General features: G+C 33.4%; 1 protein-coding gene and 2 pseudogenes across 1 annotated transcript; 2 read left to right on the top strand and 1 right to left on the bottom strand.

Annotated features, from left to right (window-relative positions):
* Positions 1–605: 605 nt before the first annotated feature.
* LOC108464483 (glucosidase 2 subunit beta-like) lies at positions 606–18,745 on the top strand (annotated as a pseudogene).
* A 1,828-nt stretch (positions 18,746–20,573) lies between these two features.
* Positions 20,574–22,684, top strand: LOC108463129 (pyruvate kinase, cytosolic isozyme-like; annotated as a pseudogene).
* A 291-nt stretch (positions 22,685–22,975) lies between these two features.
* On the bottom strand, positions 22,976–24,345 carry LOC108462556 (E3 ubiquitin-protein ligase SIRP1-like). The gene is made up of 2 exons (XM_053024545.1): positions 24,327–24,345; positions 22,976–24,217 (listed from the first exon to the last, which is right to left on the bottom strand). Exons 1-2 carry the CDS (start codon positions 24,343–24,345, stop codon positions 23,355–23,357), a joined length of 882 nt encoding a protein of 293 aa, XP_052880505.1. The 3' UTR covers positions 22,976–23,354.
* Between the last annotated feature and the right edge of the window lie 2,018 nt (positions 24,346–26,363).

The following is a 26,363-nucleotide window of genomic DNA, read 5'->3' on the forward strand; positions in this document are numbered from 1 at the left end:
AGTTTTGAGACTAATTTAGAATGAGGGTCATAATTTGGGGATGTTTGGTGCAATTAACTCTTTCAAAAAAATTGATAATATAAATATAGGATTTAATATGGTAAAATAATTTAAATATAATAAAATTAAGATATTAAAATTAAAATAAAATAAATATAAATATTAATTTATTAAAATTTATATCAATATGTACAATATATCAAAAATTATAAACATTAACAATAGCTTTAACTAAAAGTGTTAGCAGATTAGATGGGTTTAATTCTAAAAGTTTTTAAGTTCATAAATTTGACCTGGTTTTCTACTCATATACTGTTTAAAATATAATAAAATAGGAGTGCAATTAAAGGGTTGGCAGGGCCTCCTTAAAATAAAAATTTTATTTAAGTTTTAAAAAAATTAAAAATTCTAAATTAGTAAAGGTATTTGGCCCCTAAAAATAATAAAAATTAATTTAGTTCTTTAAAAATTATAAAGATTTAAACTATCAAAAGATGAAATTACATTTTACTATCATAAAATTATAATTTAATTTCAATTTTAAAAGAATTTTTGATATAATAAGATACTTAAATATAAATTTATATTGTTATTTAGTTGGGTGAACCGGAAGATGAGAGATCCATATTGAACCCCAACCCGGGGTGGGTCGGGCGGGTGGCACAACTAACATTTTCCAAATCCTCCCTTGAAGTTATTCAGTTTTCTCCATCTGTTTCTTATTATAATTGCTTCAGATCAACTGAAACTTTATAACTTTCACTTAAAATAATCCATGCATTAACAAAGTTCAAGCTTGAATCCTTTCTTCCAAAAATAAAATGAAACAGAGGCTTTCTTTGATGTATCTTTCTTTTATCTTAATAATTTCATCACGTGAATCATCTTCTTCTATTCCTTCCAATTCCTTCATTGGAATTCCTCCTCAAGGTACACTCTTATCTTTCTTTCTCTTTCAACTTTCATCCTTTTCGGCTTGGAAACTCCATCATTTGTTTCCTCTACGATAAAAAAAAAAAAAAAACAAACAGACGAAGATTACTTCAAAAGAGAGATAATAAAATGTAAGAATGGATCAAAGAAGTTTACTAAAGCCCAACTTAATGATGATTTCTGCGACTGCCCAGATGGCACTGATGAGCCAGGTATCTCTCTCCCTTGCTTGATTTTCTTTGTCTTTTCTTGACCCATTTTTTATTTTATCGATGGTTTGATTGATTTTCTAATTCTAAATTAACCATAAAAAAGCGATAGATTTTATCATCTTTTGTCCAGTATTATACTTTATTACGTCCAAATAAGGTTTAATCTTTAATTTGCACTTCTTTTATTGGGTTTAAGATAATGGTTTACTTGGGTATAAAATCGTACTTATGTAGAGAATTTCAGGGTTTATATATTGTTTTAGACACTTTTGGGGGGGTTTTGATTTATTTGAAGTAACAATGAAACATGTTGTTAAGGAACTTGGATGTCTTGTTGATGTTTGATTTACTTGTTTTTCCTCTGCTCTGATGTGTCTTCACTTTCTTTAATTTCTTAATATGTTTGTTTCAGGAACATCAGCTTGTCCACTAGGCAAGTTCTAATGTAAGAATATTGGCCATGCTCCGTCTTTCCTGTATTCCTCCAGAGTCAATGATGGTATTTGTGGTATGATTTGTTTGCGGTAATCTATAATTTTTGGATCATCTGTTTAAATTGGTGTTTGCCTCTTTAGAAACTTGATGAAAGTATATTTTTCGTACATTGTGCTTATGTTGATCTGGCTCTTCATTTTTATTGAGCTACCCATATTTGACATTTGCGTCATATGAAGATATGATCCTTCAAATACAAGGAAAAACTTGGAAAAAGTTGAACATATCTTTGTCGACCACATATCTGTATCCAAACTCACACCCAAGCTTTGAGTAACATAGCATTGTGCGAGTGCATTATGATCTTTTTGTTATATAGTTATCATATTGATCATTTTTTTATATGGATAAAAAGAGCAGATTGTTGTGATGGGAGTGATGAGTATGATGGTAAAGTCAAATGCCCTTATACGTGCCACGAGGCTGGCAAAGTAGCCATGGAAAGCTTGAAGAGAAAGATTGAAGTGTATCAAGAAGGGGTTATTTTACGAAAAGTAGAGATTGGACTGGCAAAACGAGCAATTGCTAGAGACAAAGCCGAATTGTCAAGGTTGAAAAATGAACGGGAAGTTGTAGAAAAGGTTGTTCATCAGCTTGAAGGTATGACTCCCATTTGTTTATTCTTTCAATTTATTATTTATTGTTAATAATTTGCAATGTTCAGAAAGTTTAATCACTATTATCATGGTTACTGCCAAAATTTATCTGGCTTTCTACCTAATGTTTTATTTTCAAAATTCCTGTTTTAATTACTTAGATGAATTTAATATTATAGAAGTAAACAATTAATATAAAATTGTGCATCTATCTCGAAGAATATTTGTTGGATGTCATTTTTGTTTCATAGATTGAGATGTAAATAGTACAATTTTGGTAAGGGACATAATTTATATCTTTGCTATATCTCTTGTTTATTTGATTTCATTCCCGACATTATGAAGGGCAAGTTCGGAAGTTGGAGTAGGAGCCCCAAGAGAAAGATGATAAGAGGAATGAGAAAGTTGAAAACGAAGAGAGTGGACCCGATAAGAATGTTGACAGCCAAATAGAACCCATGAAAGCATCAGATGTTGAAAAACAGGGGAAAGCTGGTGAATCTCCATCAGATCAGGTTAAATATAAAGCAAGTCAATTTGATGCGTACCTTCTGCCGCCTATTTTTGTTTTCATTTTCAATTATGTGTTTCATATTTTCCCATCCTCTTTCAGTTTATCACAGACTGCACCATCAATTGAACATCGGATACTATTAACACTTGGAGGAGTGACAATATGATCTTGTTATTTAAATTGTAACATTGTATGTCGCGTAGCAAATCTAACACACTTAAACATAGACAAACAATTGGGTCTTTCCATGTTTCAATCTGCTTTATTTACAGTAGGGAAATAATTCCTTTGAGAATAGTGACCATTACTGCTTAAGAATCTATTGGTTTCAGAATGAAAAAGATAAGCATGAAAGTTCTGAAGGATTGTCAAGAGAAGAACTTGGTCGCCTCGTTGAATCACGCTGGATGGGGAAAAAGAGTGGGGAACAAGTTGAAGAGACCGATCCAGTGAAAAATGACCAGGTGAGCAACAGAAGCTAAGAGTGTGCATATGATGAGCATTAATGATAATGCTTTACAGTTGAATAAACATATTCAAATGAATCAGGAAGAAGGGGGACCAGATGCTGGATATGAAGAGTCTGTAGTAGATAATGCTGGTCGTTCTAGTACCGCCCAATACAAGATTGGGGTGCAAGATCTTAAAAACTCATCAGGTTTTAGCTCTTCTGAAGTAGTTGCGAAAAGAATCACTTGCTGTAATATGTAAATCTTTAAACCTTTTTTTGATGATATATTTAGATATAACAACTCCAAGCGGTAAATCTTGGTTGGATAAGATACAGGAAACTGCTCAGAATTTCCTTCAATCTGTTAATTTGTTTTCAATCCCTGTCGTTAATCTAGGTAAGCACGAAGTTATGGTTGCCAATATTCGTTTTTCTATAAAGAATCTCTATCTCATATTTTGTGTTTCTGTAGATGCAAATAAGATTCGAAAGGAATATAATCACTATACTGCGAAATTATCTGACCTAGAGTCGAGGATTTCAAGTTTGACAGAAAAGTTAAAATTTGATTTTGGTAAGTGAAAAGATGTATTTTGGCGACTTCGAACTATATAGTAAAAGTTATACAAGGATAGTATTGGTACTTTTTCTCTGCATTGTTGAATGTTGCTTATGAACTCCAGGAAAGCAGAACGAATTCTATTTATTCTATGATCGCTGCTTTGAATTGAAGCAGGACAAGTAAGAACAAAACGTACCTTGTACTTTTTCTAATGCTTGGTATTATAATATTCTTACTCTCTCACTTTTGTTGATTTGGGCAATGAACATTTTCGGTTTTAGGTATGTCTACAAAGTTTGTCCATTTAGAAATGCAACGCAAGAGGATGGCAGGAGTAAAACCCAACTGGGGTAAGCGTTTCCTTTTCCTTTTCATAATTGCTTCCATAAGTGCCAATCATTAGGTGTATTATATGGAGTTTTCCTGTGTTAGAGATTTTTTGAGTTTGCAAAGAATACCAAGAAGTCAAGAAAAGAAATTGAACTTGTATATCTTTCAGTCTTCAGAGTGACGTATTTATAAAACATATGACCATACAAACCATGCTATTAACTGAATTAACTAATTCCAACTGCTACTAACAAATCTAACTACAAACAGTTTTTCAATATTCCTTAATATTCACCCATCATAGAACTTTCTTAACAAGAAAAAAGTTGGACTTGGTGACTTTGTTGTTCAAACTTACTAACAACACTCAAGCCATGTCTGAACTTACAAAAGAATAGTGTGGATAAAGACTTGTTGAGTATGTCAACCACTTGATCTTGTCCTGGAATATGACCAACTATTAGTTTGCCAATGGCAAACCTTCTCCTTGACAAAGAAGAAATCGAGTTCAACATGCTTGAATTTAGAATGTTGCACAGGATTCGCAGATATTGCAACTGCTCTTGAGTTATCACACCAAACAGTAGACTTTCTAGCAAGAAAAACATGTAATTTGGTGAGTAGAGACTCAAGCCAAATGAACTCAATTGTAACCTAAGCTAAGCCCCGAAACTCAGCTTTTGTAGTGGAACGAGAAACAACCTGTTGTTTCTTGGAACCCCATGCTACAGGATTTCTGCCTAAAAACACACAAAATCCAGTTGTAGATCTTTTTTCATCCAAATCTGTACCCGAGTTAGCATCAGAATAGCTTACCAGAGAGACACGAGGTGCAGCTTTAAAAATTATGCCATAATCAAGAGTGCCTTGCCTATATCTCAAGATCCTTTTAACAGCCTTGAAATGCTGGTCCAACGACTTATGCATAAATTGACACACGTTGTTAACAGCAAAGACAATATCAGGTCGAGTAATGGCAATATATTGAAGGGCACAAACAATGCTTTGATAATCAGAATTATTCTCAATTGGACTACTATAGTGAACTGATAAGTTGCATGTAGTAACCATAAGAGTAGGAGAGGTTTTTGAACACTTTATGTTACACTTTGTTAGCAAGTCCTTAATATACTTCCTTTGGTTTAAAAATAAACCAGACAAGCTATAGGAAACCTCAATGCTAAGAAAGTAATACAGCTTCCCTAAATCTTTCAAAGAGAATTACTGATCCAATGACTTATGAAAAACATCCACTTCAACTACCTGATTTTTGGTAACTATGATGTCATCCACATACACGAGCACATACATGATCAATGCACCAGAAACCTTGATGAACAATAAAGTATCAACTTTAGAGAGAACAAAGCCACTAATCTCTAAATACTCTTTAAGTTTGTGAAACCAAGCTCTAAGAGAATGTTTAAGGCCATATAGAGCTTTCTTTAGCCTGCAAACCAAAGGTTGGCTATCACCATGAATCTCAAAATCGGGAGGTTGACTCATATAAATTTGTTCACGAAGATCACCATTTAGAAAAACGTTGTTGATATCTACTTGCCGAAGTTGCCATCCATAGGTAACTACAAGAGTGAGTATAATCCTGATAGTAGTAGGCTTGACTACAAGGCTAAACGTTCCTTGAAAATCAACTTTAGCTTCTTGAAGATATCATTTGACCACCAATCTGCCCCTATATCTAGCAATGGTGTCATCAGCTTTTTTCTTGAGCTTGAAGATCCACTTACACCTAACTACTCTTCTGTGGTAAGGTAATGGAACTAGCTCCCAGGTGTTGTTCTTTAAAAGAGCATCATACTCTTGTTGGGCAGCCTTAGTCCATTTAGGACTAGCAAAGGATTTTTTAATGATCGGTGGTTCTTCACTAAACAATCTAGCTGAGAAGGCTTTTGGTTTGAAAATTCCACTTTTGGATCGAGTGACCATAGGATGGGCATTAGATATAGGAGGAGAATTAAGTGAAACAGTCCCAATCTGCTCAATTCCAAAACGAACCCTCATGTTTATACCAGGGCCCAAAACATTAGTCTCACGTCCTAAATCATCAACTGATGATGTAGCAAGTTCTAAGAGAGCAAACTCAAATCTGGGAAAAGCAGTAGAAGGTACACCAAGTTCCACATGAGGCTCATTTTCTCTAGGTGATGATGAAAAAGTGGCACCAGCAGATAAAGTAGGAGCTGCCGTAGAAGAAATAGAGCTTTGAGGTTGAGAAAAAATAATAGGAATAGGTGCTTGCTAAGAAAACTAAGAAGATGACTCACTGACTGTTGAAAAAACAAAACTTGTTTTGAAGCAAATGGAAAACAAGTTTCATCAAACACTAGATGTCTGAAAATAAAAATTCTACTTGATTCATCAAGGCACTTATAGCCTTTGTGAAGAGCACTATGACTAAGAAAAACACAAGGCTTGGACCGAAATTGAAGTTTGTTTTTGTTATAAGGTCTTAGACAAGGATAACAATAACATCCGAAAGTCCTTAGATGCAGATACTCGGGTTTAGCATTGTAGAGTAGCTCATATGGAGATTTTTCATGCTACACTAGAGTAGGCAATCTATTGATCAGGTATACCGTACTGAGAAAAGCATGTGTCCATAAGTGTATTGGTAAAGAAACCTAAGCAAGTAATGTAAGATCGGTTTCAACGATGTGTCTATGCTTTCTCTCGACCATGTCATTCTGGTTTGAAGCATGAGGACAAGTAAGTCTGTGCTGAATACCAGACTGCTGAAGAAGTGGAAAGAAAGATCTAAATTCGCCTCCCCAATCACTTTGGAACGTCTTGATCTTGGAATTAAATTGTACTTGAACAAGTTTTTCAACAGCCTCCGACTTTTCCCTTAGTAGGTAAATCCAGGTATATTGACTATAAGCATTAAGAAATGTAATATAAGACAAACACCCCTCTGATGACACATGGGCAGGACCCCATAAGTCTGACACAACTAACTCAAAAGGAAAATTATATACAATCGTAGAAGCAGTAAACAAAAGCTTGTGAGACTTTCCTAACTGACAAGCAGAACAAATAGTAGGAAGTTGAGATGCTGTTATAGGAACTTGACAACTCTATAACACTTGATGGATGACTTTATTGCAAGGATGGCCTAGTGATTATATCCCAAGTCAACAATAGTTGAGGCTTTAGATGAGGCTTTGAGCTGAGCATGATTCACTGATTGTCTCTGAGTTGAAACCTTAACTGAAGAAGCTGCACTAAGACTACGATATCAAGCAGTGAACATATACAATTCTTTATGAATGTGGCCCATTAGTAAAACTGCCCTATCTATAAACCCTTCACAAAACAACGAAATGGATGAAATTCAAAAAACACGTGATTATCTTTAGTAACAAAGAGCAAATTTTTACAAATATAGGGAACATGAAGGACTTTTTTGAGCTGCAAAATTCTTTCCAGAGGCAGAGAAGAAGACCCGATATTAGCAATTGCTACACAAATACCGTTTCCCATAACCAACAAACCAGTACCTGTATATGTAGTTGCACCTTCAAGATTGGAAAGGTCATTAGTCACATGGTTTGTAGCCCCGAATTTGGGTACCAAACTTGATCAGCAGATTTGGTGGAAAACTGAAAAACAGTCTAGGGAAGGTGATCCTACTTGAAGATGACAACCTTGTTGAAATTTTATGAACAGGAGGACGCCAATTTTTTTAAACAGAATTTTGACCATAAACCACTTGTCCTTACATATGTTGTAGAAGATTGACTCCCAAACTGATGATAATTAACTTGCCCTAAATCGAAATCGCACACACCAGAAAAATTCTCATCAAACCGGTAGTAACACCGTTGAACAACACAACCAATCCTGCCACAAAGTTGGTATTGAGGACTATTGAAATATGTGAAACCCATATATTTTGGGTATATATTTTACATTATTTAGGTAGATAAATCTTAGAATAAATCATTTGAAATATTCTAGGAATATTTTATTTTATCTTTTAGTAGTTTATTAGAATGAGGGAATTATTTTTCCAATTAGGTTATGGCTCTTTTCTCTATTTAAGTTCAGTTCTTTAGTTAATAAAATAAAAAACAACTTCATTAAATGTTCTCTTGAAAACTTTCATGATATCAGAACTAGGTTAAATCTCTAGTAACATCATGGTTAAAACAGCCTTCACTGGAGATAAAAGATCCAGTAATCAAACAGAGGAAGAAAGTTATATTGTTGAAACAACTATGACTCAAGGGACAGAGGCATCTCAATTTTTTTTTCAGTTGACATCTCACAAGTTGAATGGCAAGAATTATCTGGAACGGTTGTAGTCCATAAAGTTTGCAATTGATAGGCTGGCAAGCTAGGTCATTTAACTTGAGAAGTCAAGCAACCACATGTAGGCGATCCAAAGATGATCAAGTGGAGGTCAGAAAATTCTATGATAATTGTGTGGCTTATTAATTTCATGTAAGTATCCATGGGTAAACCTTTTTCTTTTTCTCCCGACTGTTAAAGATGTTTGGGACCCAATAGAAGGCACCTATTCAGATTTAGAAAACGCTTCACAGATCTTTGAGTTGAAAATAAAACTCTGGAAAGCTAGACAAGGGGAAAAGGAAGTAAATTTTTATTATAACGAGATGATATCTCTTTGGCAAGAACTGGATCAGTGTTATAATGATGAATGGGAGTGTCCCAGAGATGGTGTAAAAGCTATGAAAAAAGAAGAGAATGAACAAGCTTATTTGTTTCTAGCTAGTTTAAATAAAGAATTTGATGAAGTGAGATCTCAGATTTTAAGAAAAAAAATCCACTTCCAAGACTCCGTGAGATTTTTTCTGAGGTTAGAAGAGAGGAGACAAGGAGAAAAGGAATGTTAAGGCCAGGGTTTAAAGCTAATGATGATAATTCTGCTCTTGTAACTATTAATAATAATGATGATAGTGAAAAAAGAAAAAAAAACCTTGGTGCGATCACTACAAAAAATATTAGCACACTCGAGAAACATGTTGGAAGCTCCATGGAAAATTGACGAATGGAAAAAAAAAGGGTGGCAATGGTCGTGGTTCACAATCATGGGATAGCAGAGCTTTCCAAACAACTAATGAAAATTATGAGGGCCAAAGTTCTCTAGAAGGGTCTCCATTCACTAAAGAACAATTACAGCATCTACACAAACTTTTTCAATCACCACAGTTTCAGATGAATTTTTCTGTTCCTAACTCCAATAATCCTTCTTCCTCCTTTGCCCAAGCAGGTATTGATTTTTTTATTTTTTTTTTTAGTGTCAAACCTTGTAAAACAAACACGTTGATCATTGATTCTAGAGTTAGTGATCACACTAGTAATCATTTTCCTTTTTCAACTTACACACCTTGTGCAGGAAACAAAAAGATCAAAGTAACAGATAGGTCATTTTCGGCAATAGTCGGGAAAGGCATAGTTAAAATTTCACCTTCCTTGGTTTTACATGATGTTTTACATGTGCCAAATCTAACTTGTAATCTCATATCGGTCAGTAAATTATCTCAATCCTCGAATTGTCATGTTATATTTGACTCCTCTATGTGTAAATTTCAGGACATGGTCTTAGAGAGGATGATTGGCAATGCTAAAAAAATCTGGTGGAATTTACTTTCTTAACGACGACCATCTAAGTCAACAAACAACTACTTTATGTTTAAATTCTGTTTCTAGTTTTGATAAGGTTATGATCTGGCATTATAGGCTTGGACATCTTAATTTTTACTATTTAAGATATTTGTTACCTGATCTATTTAAAAATAAAAATTCTTTATATCACTGTGAATTTTGTGAATTGGCTAAACATCATCGGTCATTCTTTCCACCTCAAAAATATAAAGTTTCTAAACCTTTTTTTGTTAATTCATAGTGATGTTTGAGAACCTTCAAGAGTCTCAATTTTTTCAGGAAAACATTGGTGATGATTATACTCGTATTTATTGGGTGTTTTTATTAAAAGATAAGTCTGAAGTTAAAAATGTGTTTCAGCCTTTTTATGCTATGGTGAAAACACAATTTAGTGTGAAAATAGAAATATTTCGGAGTGAAAAAGGTGGGGAGTTTTTTAGTGACTAATTAGGTATTTTCTTAACCAAACATGAAATAGTCCACAAAAGCTCTTGTATAAATACATCACAACAAAATGGGATTGTAGAAAAGAAAAACAGACATCTTTTAAAAGTAACTAGAGCCTTGATGTTCACTAGTCAGGTACCACGTTATCTTTGGGGCGAAGCCTTTTAACAGTTACATATCTTATTAACAAAATGCCCAGTAAAACTGTAAACTATAGAACTCTTTTTCATCTCTTTAAAGATAACTTTCTTAACTCTAAATTGATCATAGATTTATCCCTTTGAGTTTTTGGGTGTAGTGTATTTGCTAATCTTCATAACCAAGGTAAACTAGATCCTAGAGCAAAAAAAATGCGTCTTTGTTAGCCATGCTTCTAATAAAAAGGGTTACAATTGTTATGATCCAATTGATAGAAAGATTATTGTTACCATGGATGTCACATTTGTTGAAACTCAATCTTATTTTGATTCTAATCTTCAAGGAGAGAATTATAGTAAGGAAGATTCTATAATTGATCAAGAAAAAACTAGGAATATACAACTTAGGGATTCTAATAATGGGGAAGGCGAATTTATGATTAATACAGAAATTAATGATGTTAATGTTGTTAATAAAAAGGAGTATGGAAGTGTAGAGTTTGATCATGAGAATAAAGAACAAACAAAGAAGTTAATTGTTTACTCAAGAAGAAACGAAATCAAGAAAGTGGAATCCACCAGATTTATCACCAAGAAGTTGACCTGTAAGATCTTGTCAAAAGTTTAAGTAAAGCTCATAATCCAGTCAATGAATTTTTTAATTTAGATATTTCAATTGTTAAAAGAAAAGGTGTTAGAAATGTTGTCAAATATTTCATGTCTTACTTTGTATCCTAGAAAATGTTGTCAAATATCTCATGTCTTACTTTGTATCCTAAAAAGCTTTGTCTTCAACATTCTTAGCCTTTGTTTCATGTCTCGATACTGTGAAAATACCCAAAAATGTGAAAAATGCTTTACAGGTTCCTGAGTAGAAGAAGGCTATTTTAAAGGAAATGTGCACTTTTGAAAAAAACAGGTACATGGGAAACAGTGGAAACAGTGGGCTATAAATAGGTGTTCACAACCAAATTCGAACCAGATGGATCTTTAGATAGATATAAAGCCCGACTAGTGGCTAAAGGGTACACTCAAACATACGGGATAGATTATCTTGAAACATTTGACCCAGTAGCCAAATTAAATTATGTTAGAATTCTTTTATCAATTGTTGTTAATCTTGACTGGTCTTTATAGTAGCTAGATATGAAGAATGCTTTCCTAAATGAGAAACTTGAAGAAGAAGTTTAATGGATCCTCCTCCAGGTTTTGAAGAAAAATTTGGAACTCGAGTATGTAAGCTCAAGAAATTTTTGTATGGTCTAAAGCAATCTCCTCGAGCTTGGTTTGAACAGTTCACTCAAGTTGTTAAAAAACAAGGTTACTCACAAGGGCAAGCTGATCATACAATGTTCTATCAATGCTCACAAAGAGGTAGAATAACAGTTATTATAGTTTATGTCAATAATATTATTCTTACAAGAGATAATGTGGATGAAATAAGGTGTCTAAAGGAGCATCTAGCATTGGAGTTTGAGATCAAAGACTTGGGTTCTTTGAAATACTTTCTTGGAATGGAAGTTGCTCGATCAAAGAAAGGTCTTGTGGTCTCTCAGAAAAAATGTGTTTGATCTTTTAAAAGAGGCTGGGACAAGTGGTTGTTGCCCAGTTGACACACCAATTGATCCAAATGTAAAATTCAGAAATAAAGGTCGATTAGTTGATAAAGGGCAATACCAAAGATTAGTTGGTAAGTTAATTTACTTATCACATATAAGGCTAGAAATAGCTTTTGCAATGAGCTTGGTGAGTCAATTCATGTACTCCCCAATGGAGGAACATGAAGAAGCAGTGTTTCGGATTCCAAGATACTTGAAGAGTTCATCTGAAAAGGCTTATTCTTCAAGAAATCCGAACAAAGAGGAATTGAAACTTATACAAATACAGATTGGGCAGGCTCAATAACAGATAGAAGAGGTAACACCCCCATACCCGACCCGATCGCTAAGTCAAGGCATCAGGATGTCACATTCGTCGCCGAAGCAATTACTGAAAATTTCAGATCAATTTATCTTATTATTTAATTAATGTAGATCATTAACTAATTTTAGTAATAATTGAATTTACGATAGAACTAATTATGAGTTAAACGAGTTCATTAAAACATCCACAATTGCTCAAAGGCTAAATTGTAAAGTCCATAAAAATTTTTGAACTGTCATCGCGACGTTGTGGTTTCCACGTCGTGACATGCCAAACTTGTCATCGTGATGTCATCTCCATTTCCTACAAGTTCCACGAGTTATTTCTATTTATTTATTTTATATCATTACTTGAACCGTATTCAGATGTCATAACCACCACTTCATTTTACATATCATCCACTTACATTTATTTCTAATCTCAAGTCCTCATAAAAACATGATATTCAATTAAACATAACAAAATTTATAAAATTAACACAAATATTTAAATTTTACAAATAAGATCATTAGAGGACTTACACTTTCAAAATTAGTTTACCCACTTTATGTATATTTCATATTTATTTCTAAACAAAGAATTCACATCAATTAACAATTATTCACTTATTATGTTATCAATTTGTTTAAACATACTCATATGTATCAATCATTCCATCACCTACAACCATTTCAAAACATTTCAAATTCATCTACTATATATATATATATATATATATATATATATATATATATATATTCATATATTTTCCTCTTCCTCCTTTCCATTTTACATCCTTTATGTATATATTTGTTAGAATCTTTAGCTTTTAGTATATAACATGCTTATATGTAATATTATCTAAAATTCCACTATTTACTTATATGTTCATATCAAAGTTGTCTACTTGAGTCATAGTCACTAAATTATTTATATCTTGAGCTATAGAATTTTAAATCAAGATCCGCTTGATGTTTTTGAAACTAGACTCAAATATATTTTACCATAAAAATTTCAAAATTTATAATTTAGCTAATAAATACAGTAAAATATTCAATTTTATCCCTATTCTTCTGCTTTGACACTTTAACCTTTTTTTACTAAAAATTAATTATCTCTTAATGCAGGGTTTAGATGATGTTTCCATTTGTTAATCTTGAAAATAGACTCATTAAGAATTTAAACATATAAATTTAAACCCCTAATTATTTTTTTTTACAATTTTTGATGATTTTTCAAAGTCAGAATAGGGGAACCTGAAATCAATGTGACCTTGTCTCACAAAAATTCATATATCTCATAATATGAAACTATTTTTCTTACACTGTTTCTTCTATATAAAACTAGATTCAATAGTCTCTAATTTCATACTTAACCTCTAATTCAATTTCTAAAATTTTTGGTGAATTTTCAAATTTAGACTACTGTTACTGTCCAAAACTATTTTAGTGCAAAATGTTGATTACCAAGTTTATAACACCCTCCTTTCCTTTCTCTACAATATTTCTCATCACTTCCTCTTATTTCTATTCATTAACATATCAAGAACATAAAACCTTATATAAGAAAACTCTACTTTAACATCATTTTCATGCTTTTTCAATAATATCAAACTTAAAAATATATTGAAATCTTGATGTTCTTACCTTGTCCTATTGATTTCAATCTTTAACTTGATTTTCTCTCTCCTCCAATTTCCATTTTCTTGAATCCAATGTGATTTTCTTATTTTTCGTAGTCTCCTTATCACTTTTCTCTCTTGGTGATTATGAAAATTTCTTGAAATTATTGGTGAAAATTATGGATTTTTGGTGGAAGGACCAAATTGTAAAGACGACAAAGTTTTCTTCTCTCCCCCTTACTCATGTTGGAAAGATGGGAGCATCCTTTCTCTTTTTTCTTTTTTCTTTTTTTTTCATCATCCTCTCCTTTTATACTAGCTATTTATAATAAAATATCATCAAAATATTTATCTAATTAAAAAATTATAAATATCATCAAAATATCTCCAACATCATCATTTCCTTCTAGAGTTCTCTCTCTTTCTAATTGACCATTTTGCCCTTTATGATATTTTAAAATTTCATCATTGAATCATCACTTAATTTAGTAAAATTACATTTAGTCCCTCATAATTCTTCACTGATTCAATTTGGTCCCTGCATGCCAATATTGTATCATAGTAAATTGGATTGTTTTCACTTTTGGTCTTTCAACTTTCTTATTTTTACACTGATCCCTTAAATTTTGAATATTTACACTTGAGCCAAAAACTTTATATCATTTTCTCATTATATTTTTTGATCCCCTAAAACCAACTTTTTAATTATTATTTTTTTAATACTCCTCAATATTCTATTTTATTATCTTCATATCATTTTCTCATTTTATCGAGAAATCAATTATACATCATGTCATGCTTCTTGATTTAACTCTCTTTTGATATCTTGCAACTTTCATTTTCTTTGATCTAATATATTATTTTACTAAAATTTTATCTTATATTATTTACAATCAAGGGGGTTTTGAGGATGTTACAAAAGATCTACATCAGGATACTGTACATTTATTTGGGGAAACCTTGTGACTTGGCGAAGCAAAAAACAAAGTGTTGTAGCAAGAAGTAGTGCAGAGGCTGAGTTTAGATCAATGGCTCAAGGAATTTGTGAAATGATGTGGTTAAAAAGAATTATGGAAGAGCTGAGGAAACCAATAACTTCACCAATGAATTTGTACTGTGATAGCAAAACTGCCATTAGTATTGCTCACAACCTAGTCCAGCATGACAAAACTAAACATGTTGAGATTGATAGACAATTTATCAAGGAGAAGATTGAAGAATACCAAGTGTGCATGCCATTTGTTCTTTCAAAACAACAGATTGCTGAAATACTTACCAAAGGGCTCTCTAATACAAGCTTTGATTTTCTTGTAAGCAAGTTGGGCATGTTTGATATATATGCACCAACTTAATGGAGGGTGTTGAAATATGTTAAACCCATATATTTTGGGTATATTTTTTAAATTCATTTAAGTAGATAAATCTTATTTAGGTAGATAAATCTTAGAATAAATCATTTGAGATATTTTATTTTCCCTTATCTTTTAGTTTTTCCAATTAGGTTACGATTCTTTTCTCTATTTAAGTTCAATTCTTTAATTAATAAAATATAGAATAGTTTTATTAAATGCTCTCTTGAAAACTTTCAAAGACAACCATGAAAGGTCCTACCTCCTCTAAATCTTCCTTGATAATAGCTTCTTCCACCTCGACTCAAGTTCTTGTAACCCAGATTGTAGTTCCTAGTAGATCCCTCGTGGGAGTCAGCGTTCTTGGATTGATTTTATGAACAGGACTTCTTTTGAACCATATTCGCTTGCAACAGTATGGACGCTATAAAGTCAAGTTGTCGTGTTTCACAGTCAGTAAGAAGTTCAAGAGAAACTGAAATAGGTAAGGCTACTACTCTGATAGAATCATACTCAATTGGTAATCCTACAAGAATAATACTAACTTGTTCTTGAACTGTTACCAAACTACCGGCTACAGTCAAGACATCACACATACTTTGATTTTAAGCAAATACTCTTTCATGGACTACTGTCCTTTCTTCTGTGAGTACAACATGTGTTTAAGACTTGAAATTCTGACAATCGATCGAGTTATCTCTTCTCAATGGTAGACCATACTTCAAAACTTGTACTAGCATTAGTCAAATAGACAAGAAGATCATCACTTACCGTGGACAACAACCACGAGGCTAGCAATTTATCTTGTTGGTTATGCAAAAAGAATTCAGGATTCTCAATTAACTAACCTTCTTCATTAACTATGAACTGTGAAACAGTTCAAGAATGAGCATAACCCTTTGCTTCTAAAGAAGATAACTTGTCTCATTGAGTTTGATAGTACTGTGTTGGGGAAATTGCGGGTGTTGAAACCCTTCATTTCCAGTATGAACTTCAGGAGCCATGCACACAAACTACCTAATCAACAAAAAAACCTTAGCTCAGATACCATGTTTGAGTTTGGAAAGAATACCAAGAAGTCAAGAAGAGAAACTGAACTTCTATATCTTTCAGTCTTCAGAGTAACGTATTTATACAACACATGACCATACAAACCATGCCATTAACTGACTTAACTAATTCCAACTGCTACTAATAAATCTAACTACCAACAGTTTTTCAATATTCCTTAATAGAGATATGGTAGACTTGTGCTTCAAATATATCATTTTCATCTTTAATCACAAACTAATAGAGGCAGAAAGATGTTTTATACAATAAAATTCAAAATAAGACAGTTTGAGAAGGGAACATGATGGAACTGGGAGCAGATTGGTTGATTTACTTGCATCTTCAATATGAATTTTGATTTTAAGGCACAGCAACCTATGAGGAAAGGCCTGAATGCTTGAGAATTTTGCAGTTTGTCTGGTTGATGTCTTTCCTTCTCAAGGGATGCTTTTTTTTTTTTTTAATTTAATCTTTCCGTCTCACTGTAGGATCTGGGAGAAGTTTGGGAATTCGTATAGACTGATGTTGTTCACAAATGGAGAGGGATGCTGGAATGGACCTGATAGAAGTTTGAAGGTATTATTTATATAATGATAAATAGGGTTCCTCCATTTGGTGCCATTTAGCTATCTTGATGGTTAATACTGGATTGTGATCCTAAAGAACAGAGTTGTGAATGATGGTTTTCTTCCTTGTCAAGCAAAAGATCTGATGAGATATAATCAAAACGGATGGTCCTGGATGGCTAAATGGCTTGTCGCTGAGAAGCTTTCCTTTTATATGAAAAATTCTTAGCATTGATCCTTACTTTTTTACAGGTGAAGCTAAGGTGTGGACTAAAAACAGAACTAACTGGTGTGGATGAACCAAGTCGCTGCGAGTATATCCTTCCCTCCCATTCTCCATTCCTCTACTCGGGTTTTGCTTGAAAATAAACTTTAACTCAGCTCAATTGTTTTCTTTTCACGCTTAGTTATTGAGAAAACTGAATTCAAGTGTTTTAATGGTTGACTCTAGTAATTCAGGGAAAAAAAAAAAGTTTGACTCCAGTAGATTGAGCTTCCTTAGTTTTAATATATATTTTTTATTTTTAATTAGTATTGAAAATTTCAATTCGAGCTCAAGCATAAATAATTGAGTTCATATTTTACTAAGTAAACAAGCCTAATCGAGTAAGGTCGCATAGTGTGATCTTTATCTCGAATCAAGCTCGAGCTCTAAAATTGAAACTTAGTCAAGTTGAAGCCAAGTTTGGAGCCTTTATTTTTGGGTCAAGCACAAGTTTCTTACGGTCTGAGCTTGGCTCAGCTTGATTAAACTCCTATGCACACATACACATCTACTCGCACATGTGCATGCACTCAAAAACTATGCCATCTAACGCTCCTTCATGGCAGATATGCTGCTCTCATGTATACCCCTCTACTCTGCCTAGAGGAAAAACTTGAGGTAATCGCTATTGGTACATGAAGCCCTTTTCAATTTTCATTTTGCTTTTATTCTGTATCTTCTATAAGAATGTTGGATGTGGCAGGAATTCAAACAGAAACTAGAATCAATGAACCAAGAAAAACCACGGAGTCACGATGAGCTTTAACTTGCTGACATCTACTTATATCATCCTCAGTATTCTTACAGCATCGATTCTTTCAATGGTAAAGCTCTAAGCATCTTCCTTGGTTGGTTATCTTATTGTGTCATGTTTTTTAATATAAATCATAGCCAATTGATATCTGTCTATGAACAAACTTCATGTAAATAGCTGTAGTAATAATGGTTTGGTTTGATTTAGGAAAAAAATACTGTTAATGTGCAGTATCTTGTTTTCTTAATTACTGGTTTTGACCGGTTCGTTTTTTTTTTTTTCTTAAGAAGTACGTTGATATTGTATTTTAAAAAATAATCATTCATTTAGATATAAAATACTTTTAAAATTAGAAAAGAAATTCATAAAAAAAATAAAATAGAATTGAGTTGGAATAACTATGATTTTTTAATTTAGAAATTGGAAATCAAACCACACCCAATATACTTAATTATTACCTAATCAAAATTGGATGGAGTGGAAGTCGAAACAGACAATGGTTAGAATGGTTTTCTATTTCTTGGTTTTTCCCTAGCTTAGCTCCAAATACTTGTTTTGTCGAAGACAAGTCTTTACCGTTTATTGTATTTCTTTTGCAGCAGAGAAAGAAGATGAAGAGAAAATCACAATATCCTAGAAAACAGTGTAGGGCATGTATTCATTTTTTCAGGATGGAGACATGGTGTCTTGTCTCTGTTTTGTTTAATTTATTTAAAAGGAATGGAGAATCCACTACATGAGTGCCATGTATTGTTTCTGGTACTTACTGGCTCAAAACCATTTTCTTGGGACATAAGAAGCAGGGATATATCAATATGGGGGACATAACGTTCTGTCTATCTATTTATTTATTTATTTATTTATGATTATGCTTCAATTGCACGCCTGCCAGATTTGAGATTTGCAGAACAACGAACCTTTGGTATCTTCATCTGCATCATTTCACCAGTTTTTCAGCACTCCAGGTTAATAACTAAGACACACCATAATAGTACTTGAATATATCAAAAAATACAATTATGCAATATTATTATTATTATTATTATTATTATTATTATTATTATTATTATTTGGAATAAAGTTGATTTCCTTTTTGATGAGAAAGACCAAACAAGATTTTGATGCCTTTGGGGCAATTGCAAAAAGATTTTAAAGATGGAAACGACTTCCCATAAGCATATCTTAGTATTCTAATGGATACGTTCTATGGACCATTCAAAGGGCTCTACATTCAAATCTAATGCCATAACTTTAAAAAGAAAAAGTGGCAGATTAAGGAATTATGCTTTGCAATTACTAGTGAAGGAACTCTATTATTTTATATTACACAAAGAGTGCACATTGATTGTGAAGAATCATTGTATCTTTTACATGTAAATGCATAAGAACAAGAATAATCGAATAAAAAAAGACTAATTATAATTAAAGAAGTTAGTGTCTAGTGACATTTATATATATATATATATATATATATATATATATAATTTTCTTTATTACACAAATAGCCTTAAAAGTTATCACATCTCTTTTTTAAAGACATTTATTATACACTTATCAACCCCTCACCTTGATTGTGAAATCTGAAAATTTCACTTACAATGTAACAAATATTTTCCCAAAATAATATATTAAACAATCATCAGTATTTATAATAGAAATTTTTCATTATATTTTGTTTCAATTAATATTTTATTAATGAAATTTTTAGAATTTTGAATCTTATTATTATACGTGTTTATGCATATGTTGATTTTCAATGTAAATTTTATTTTAGTTTAAATCTTACTACGTGTGAACCCTATTTAAATTTATTCTAATTTAAAATCTAAATATATTCTAATTATAAGTTTAACTATTTATACATATGATACTTTAATTCACATCGATTCTACTTTAAAATCATACACAAATTCACTACTTTACTATTGAATTTTGTAACTGCTTTTAATTTTACTGAATTTTAGCATCAACTTTAAGGATTTTACTTATATTTTACCGTTGATTATTGATTTCAGATGACTTGAAGACAAAATTTAAATAAAAAATCTTCCAAATATTTTTTAATTATAACAATAAACTAATATAAAAGGTTTTATTCAATGAAATAAAGATGATAAAATTTTAGAAAAACAAATAATAAAGAAAGAATTAAGTTTTTTATTAAATATAAATTTATTTACTTTTTATATTATAATAACTTATTTATTATTAACTATTAAAATAGAATATTAAAATATTAATTTGATTAAATTTTGTCTTCAAAGTGATTCAAATTTAAAATTGAAAATAACAAAATTTGGTGGCGAGGTTAAAAACAAAAAAAAAGATATACTTAATATTAAGTTAAAGCATAGTAATAAATTTACTATAATACTCTTACAATGGTAAAAATAAATAATTAAAAAAGGTAAATATCAATAAATATAATGACAAATTTAAAATTTCAGTGATGAAGAAAACACATCCATTAACTGTAGAATGCGAGTGAATTCGAAATTGAATATTTTCTTTTGAGCTAGTTTTATTTAACTTTGAACCTATACAATTAATATATATTTTTCTTAATAAAAATCATGACATTAAAAGAAAAAAATCAATTATCAAAATAAAAATAAAAGCCTAAACATCCTTGACCCTATGGAATTCAAGCTCTATTATTATTATTATTATTATTATTATTATTATTATTTGCACGTAAAACCTCTATATAAAAACTAAACTTCATGTGAAAGCCATTCACAACAAAGAAAGAAAAACCTAAAAACCCTCACAAAACCCTAAACCTTGTGTTGTGCCTTCTTTTTCTTAGCTATGGAAAGGGTGCTAACAGGCGGAAAGGGCATTGTGAGGCCGAAGACAAAGATAGTTTGCACCTTAGGACCAGCTTCCAGGTCGGTGGAGATGATCGAGAGGCTTTTGAAAGCTGGTATGAACGTTGCTCGTTTCAACTTCTCCCATGGTTCCCATGCATACCACCAGCAAACCTTGGATAATCTAAGGACCGCTATGCTCAACACCGGCATCCTTTGTGCTGTCATGTTGGATACTAAGGTAACCTTTTTCTTTCTTTTTTGTCAACTTTTCTTTTCATGAAGATCTCATGTTTGATTTACGGATTGTTTCTAAGATTATTGCAGTAGTGCTTCATTGAAAAAAGAAGGGTGTTATTCTTGTTTACTTCTCTTTCAAGTTTCAATTTAATGGAGTTTCTTAGATTGAAACTTTCTATCATGTTTCAAAGCTAATCTTTTTTATTTAAAAGTAACTTTGTTCTTTTCAAGGATAATGTACCCTGTAGTTAGTTTGCCTTTAGGATTTAAAAGTTGCAGAGCATAAACTGGGGAATTTTAATTTTCCGACAATGGATTGTTTTTACCAATTTCTATGAATATGTAGGGACCGGAGATCCGAACCGGGTTTTTGAAGCATGGGAAGCCCATACAACTCATTCAGGGTAAAGAGATTACTATCAGCACTGACTATAGCATAAAAGGTGATGAGAATACAATCTGTATGAGTTACAAAAAGTTGGCTCAAGATTTGAAGCCTGGGAGTGTTATTTTGTGTTCTGATGGGACAATCACATTCACTGTCTTGGATTGTGACAAGGAATTGGGATTGGTCCACTGTCGTTGTGACAACTCCGCTGTTCTTGGTGAAAGGAAGAATGTCAATCTTCCAGGTGTTGTGGTTGATCTTCCAACATTAACAGACAAGGACAAAGAGGATATCTTGCAATGGGGTGTTCCAAATAAGGTTGACATGATTGCCTTGTCTTTTGTTCGTAAAGGTTCGGATCTTGTGGAGGTCCGAAAGCTGTTGGGAAAGCATGGAAATAACACTCTTCTAATGTCAAAGGTTTGCAGTTTGTTTAATAGACAATGAGATTTGTAGAATATATGTGTTTTGATTTCATGTTGAACATATTTGCTTGTGGATTGGCAGGTTGAAAATCAAGAAGGGGTTACTAACTTTGATGATATTCTAGCAAATTCAGATGCATTTATGGTTGCAAGAGGTGATCTTGGGATGGAGATCCCAATTGAGAAGATATTCCTGGCTCAAAAACTGATGATTCTTAAGGCCAATATACAAGGAAAGCCTGTGGTGACTGCAACTCAGATGCTAGAGTCTATGATCAAATCTCCAAGGCGACTCGAGCCGAAGCCACTGATGTTGCCAATGCGGTTCTCGATGGTACCGACTGTGTCATGCTAAGTGGAGAAACTGCTGCTGGAGCATACCCTGACCTTGCTGTTCAAACCATGGCCAGAATTTGCACGGAAGCTGAAAACTTTATAAACTATGGGGATCTTTTCAAGAGAATAATGGAGAGTGCACCAATGCCTATGAGCCCATTAGAGAGTTTGGCTTCCTCAGTTGTGAGGACAGCCGAGTCCATTAACGCCTCTTTAATTTTGGTCCTAACCAGAGGTGGAACCACGGCAAAGCTGGTGGCTAAGTATAGGCCAAGTGTGCCTATTTTGTCTATGATCATCCCAGAGATAACAACAGATTCCCTTGAGTGGTCATGCAATGATGAAGCTCCATCAAGGCATTGCCTTATCTTCAGGGGTCTGATCCCGGTTTTGAGCTCCGGTTCGGTAAAAGCTTCTTACGCCGAGTCTACTGAGGAAACAACCAAGTTTGCCCTTCAATATGGTAAGGAAAAGGGGCTAATCAAACCTGGAGATTCAGTTATGTCTTTGTACCCTTCAGTGATTAAGATCTTGACAGTTAGTTAGTTTATGATCTGATTTTAGCTTAGTTTTGGTAGCTTTTTTAATCAACATGTTTGATTGAATGTGGGAGAACAATTTTCACATGAATGAAGAAATATTTAATTTGATTTGTCCTTTTTTCAAGAGCTTATTGATAGAAAATACATATAAATTCTTTGTTTTCCAACAGCAGCAAAAAAGACAAGCTCATTGCAGACCAGAGGTGATCATGGCCGGGTCGGGTTGGGTTCGGGCCGGGCCCATACAAATTTTTAGGCCCGTCTACTAGGCCCGAGCCTGGCCCGGCCCGAAATATGGGATTAAAATTTTACCCAATCCCGGCCCGAAATAAAATTATTAAGCCCGAGCCCGGCCCGGCTCAGCCCATATTAATTTTTTTTTATTTCATTAAATAAAAAAATTTAAAAATATAATAAATTAAATATATTTAAAAACATAAAAACAAATATTAAAACAAATAAAAATAATACTAAAACAATTCTTAAAACAATACACAAATTAATAATATAATAAAAAATAGTTATATTAAAAATTTAAAATAATTAAAAATAAAATAAAAAATATATATTAATATATAATTTGGGCCGGGCCCGGGCCAAAAAACTCTTACTCGAGGCCCGGCCCGTTTTCTAAACGGGCCTCGTTTTTTTGCCCAAGCCCATTTTTCGGGCTTATATTTTTACCTAAACCCTCTCATTTTTCGGACGGGCCTTCGGGCCGGGCCGGGCCGCCCAGCCCATGATCAGCTCTATTGCAGACTAATATATGCATAAAAATGTTCAGTTATCATCTCCCTGAGCTGCATTTTCACTTCCTGGAATAGCCTCTAATGAGGGAGGTGAAGTGGATTCACTTTGAGAACCGGGTAAGGTGACTAAACCATCATAAGGCCATGGAATAGGGATCCAATACCTTCTTCCAGTTCCTATCCTGCCAGTATTCCTGTTGCCATTTGGCTCGGTCTTGGAATCGTCCAACGGCAACTGAAACCGGCAGACAGGACAAGAGTTATGAAGTTCAAGCCAAGGAATAATACACCCATCATGGAATTTATGCTCACACGGCATCTCTTTTGCTTCATTTCCAATCTCAATATCCTCCAAACATATTGCACACTGCACATTGCCATTTACAGTAACAGTTGGCATTGCTTCAACTGCTTCCTTCCAAGCTGGTAGAGTTCCATGTCGGTTTGGGTCATTCTCAGACAAATACTGCAACAAAAGATCCCAACCAGGTCCCATGATGTAATCACCAAAGGAGCCGGCAGACCTATGACTTGGGTTATGAGTATGAACACGGTTAGTAACATCAAATGAGCCTTGGACAACCAAGGCTTCATCATTGATTGGATCAAACAAGATCATTCTACCACTTCCATTTCCACCATTTTCTGATTCAGAAGCTGCTGCTACTGTACGCATACCTTGAAGTATCCTAAGGGGCAGGGCTGAAGATGAGGTTCTCCTTCTTATCAAGGACTCCACTTCTCTCCCCAGTTCATCATCCTGTGTTACTTGGTCCCTGCTTGCGATACGCAGCTGTGATGATGAACCAATCAAACCAAGCACGATTGGAGCCCAAAGTGAGACTGTTGGGAGACTCTGTATCGATGGCGGCGTGATTGGTGTTGGAACGGGATCTTATGCTGCCCACTTCTTCCAGAAACCCAGAATCACAGAGAGGGCATTGGATTTCAGGCTCTGTCGTTGGATTCGCCACTCGGGAACACATGTAACACCAATACCTACCTGCTTGCCTATCCCCCATCTCTCTCTTCAAAATTTACAAACAATCACGTCAGAATACAAATCAAGAAAGATATACCAAAATTAACATACAATAAACATGAAACATGAAGTATTGTGGTCTATAAACAACCAACTTATAAATTGTAAAGAAAAACAAGACAAAAGAAACAAGAGATGTAAAAAGATAGATATTTTCTATGATACCTTTCAAATAGAGGATGAGGGGAATAATTGACATGAACTATGATTGTGGTTTTAGAGGTAATAACCCTTTTTGATTTGCTTCTCTGTCATGGAAAGACATTTTTAGTTCAATATTTGTTTTACCAATCATTTTTGTATGCTTTAATTGCATACTATAATTAATTTGTTATTTAAAGATAGGGTTCTTGTTTGCTTTTTCTTTTAATTGCAATTAGTTAGTTGGTAGAATTTAGCACCTCTAATTAACATTGAATATTAATATAAAGTAAGTCGACCTGTCTGTCCACCGTTATATTGGGCTTTAGACTTCCTTACAGCTTGGACTTAGATAATAATGTCAGCTAAATCTATGGTTTTCAGCGTTATAAAACGTGAAAACTCACTTCCTGCTGCCAAAAATGTTCCAACTGAGACTTCAGCCCGCTAGACTATCACAGCCCCCAATGTTCAGTTTCTAACACTAAAGGCTCTCGACTGCAGGCAGTCTTCACTGCAGAAAATAACAAAAGGCTTATAACCCACTCTATTTCCACCCTAAGGCGGAGCCACCGGCAGCGCCATAAGGTTGCGCCGGGCAGCAAAGAGGGACAGCCACCTCAAGATTTCTGCTCAGATAAGATCAAGTAGTTGGTCGAATGTACGCTTTCTGTACTCACGGTTCGCTCTATTTAAAGCCAGCTTGTCGGCAATTCTCAGGATCGCTTCCCGATGTGGGATTTTAAGTGAACCAATTATAAAGGCGCTGACTATTGGGGCCACACGTGATTCAGAAACCAGGGGCACCATAAAATATATGTAAAAGTTGATAGTTGCATTTGGGATTACAAAAAAACAAAACAAAACAAAATCAACATCCAAGAAGCAAATTAATTAAACGAGAAAAGCAGAGTGTTAAGGAGCAAAAGTTTGAAAAGAATGATATGAAATAAGGTGCAATTTGATGGAGGGTGGGGGAGATGCATGCTTCGCCACATTTTTTGTTCCACTGGATTGGGTGGATTGGATCCAAATACTGCATTTGCAATGGTCAAAGAAGCAGCAGTAGTTTAGTTTTAGTTTAAAAGGCAATGAAATGCATGGACATGCAGCTTTGCAAGTTTAGGTTGAATGGCAATCAAAGTTGGGAATATTGTTGTTGTAAGTTGAAAACTTACATGGACATGCTGCTTCAGTTCACATATGACACAGCCATCCACTATTTGATGAAATCAAAGGGCATTGTGAGTGGAAGAAAATAATGGAAATTCATCACCCAAAGCCCATTTTTGGGTTCACAATTTGACATCCTTAACCGTAGCACACTCCAAGCCTATATTTTACCTGCCAATATATAACAACCCACTTTTGTATATCTCCCAAAAGATTCCCCTTTGAATCAAAGGAGCCATGCATTATGGAGATCGGTTCTCATTCAGATCATCTTTATTTAGGCCTGCATCAGTAGCCAATATCTTCCATTTCAATTTTTCCAGTTACCTTAGTAATTAGCTCATTCAAATTTCAATACATACACGTGGGGTTACTCTGTAGTATAGAATTAATTTAATTTTTCAATTTCATTCCATTAATTATTGCATGGTTTATCCATACATATCACCATACATTTTAAATGTGAAGTAAATAAAAATTTAATCATTAGATTATTAATAATAACAATAATTTTCATTAACATGAGATGGATATCTTATGTAATGTACATTATGAGCACAATTTATAATTCCAAATCTGGAATGCAGAGAAATTATGGCAAACATAGATAGTTGCTTGAACTTTTACATAACTAGGTAGAATTTGAAACAATGGATCTCCATCTCCATACTTAAGCGCAAATTA

The sequence above is a fragment of the Gossypium arboreum genome, chromosome 13 (assembly GCF_025698485.1).
Source record: "Gossypium arboreum isolate Shixiya-1 chromosome 13, ASM2569848v2, whole genome shotgun sequence".
NCBI lineage: Eukaryota > Viridiplantae > Streptophyta > Magnoliopsida > Malvales > Malvaceae > Gossypium > Gossypium arboreum.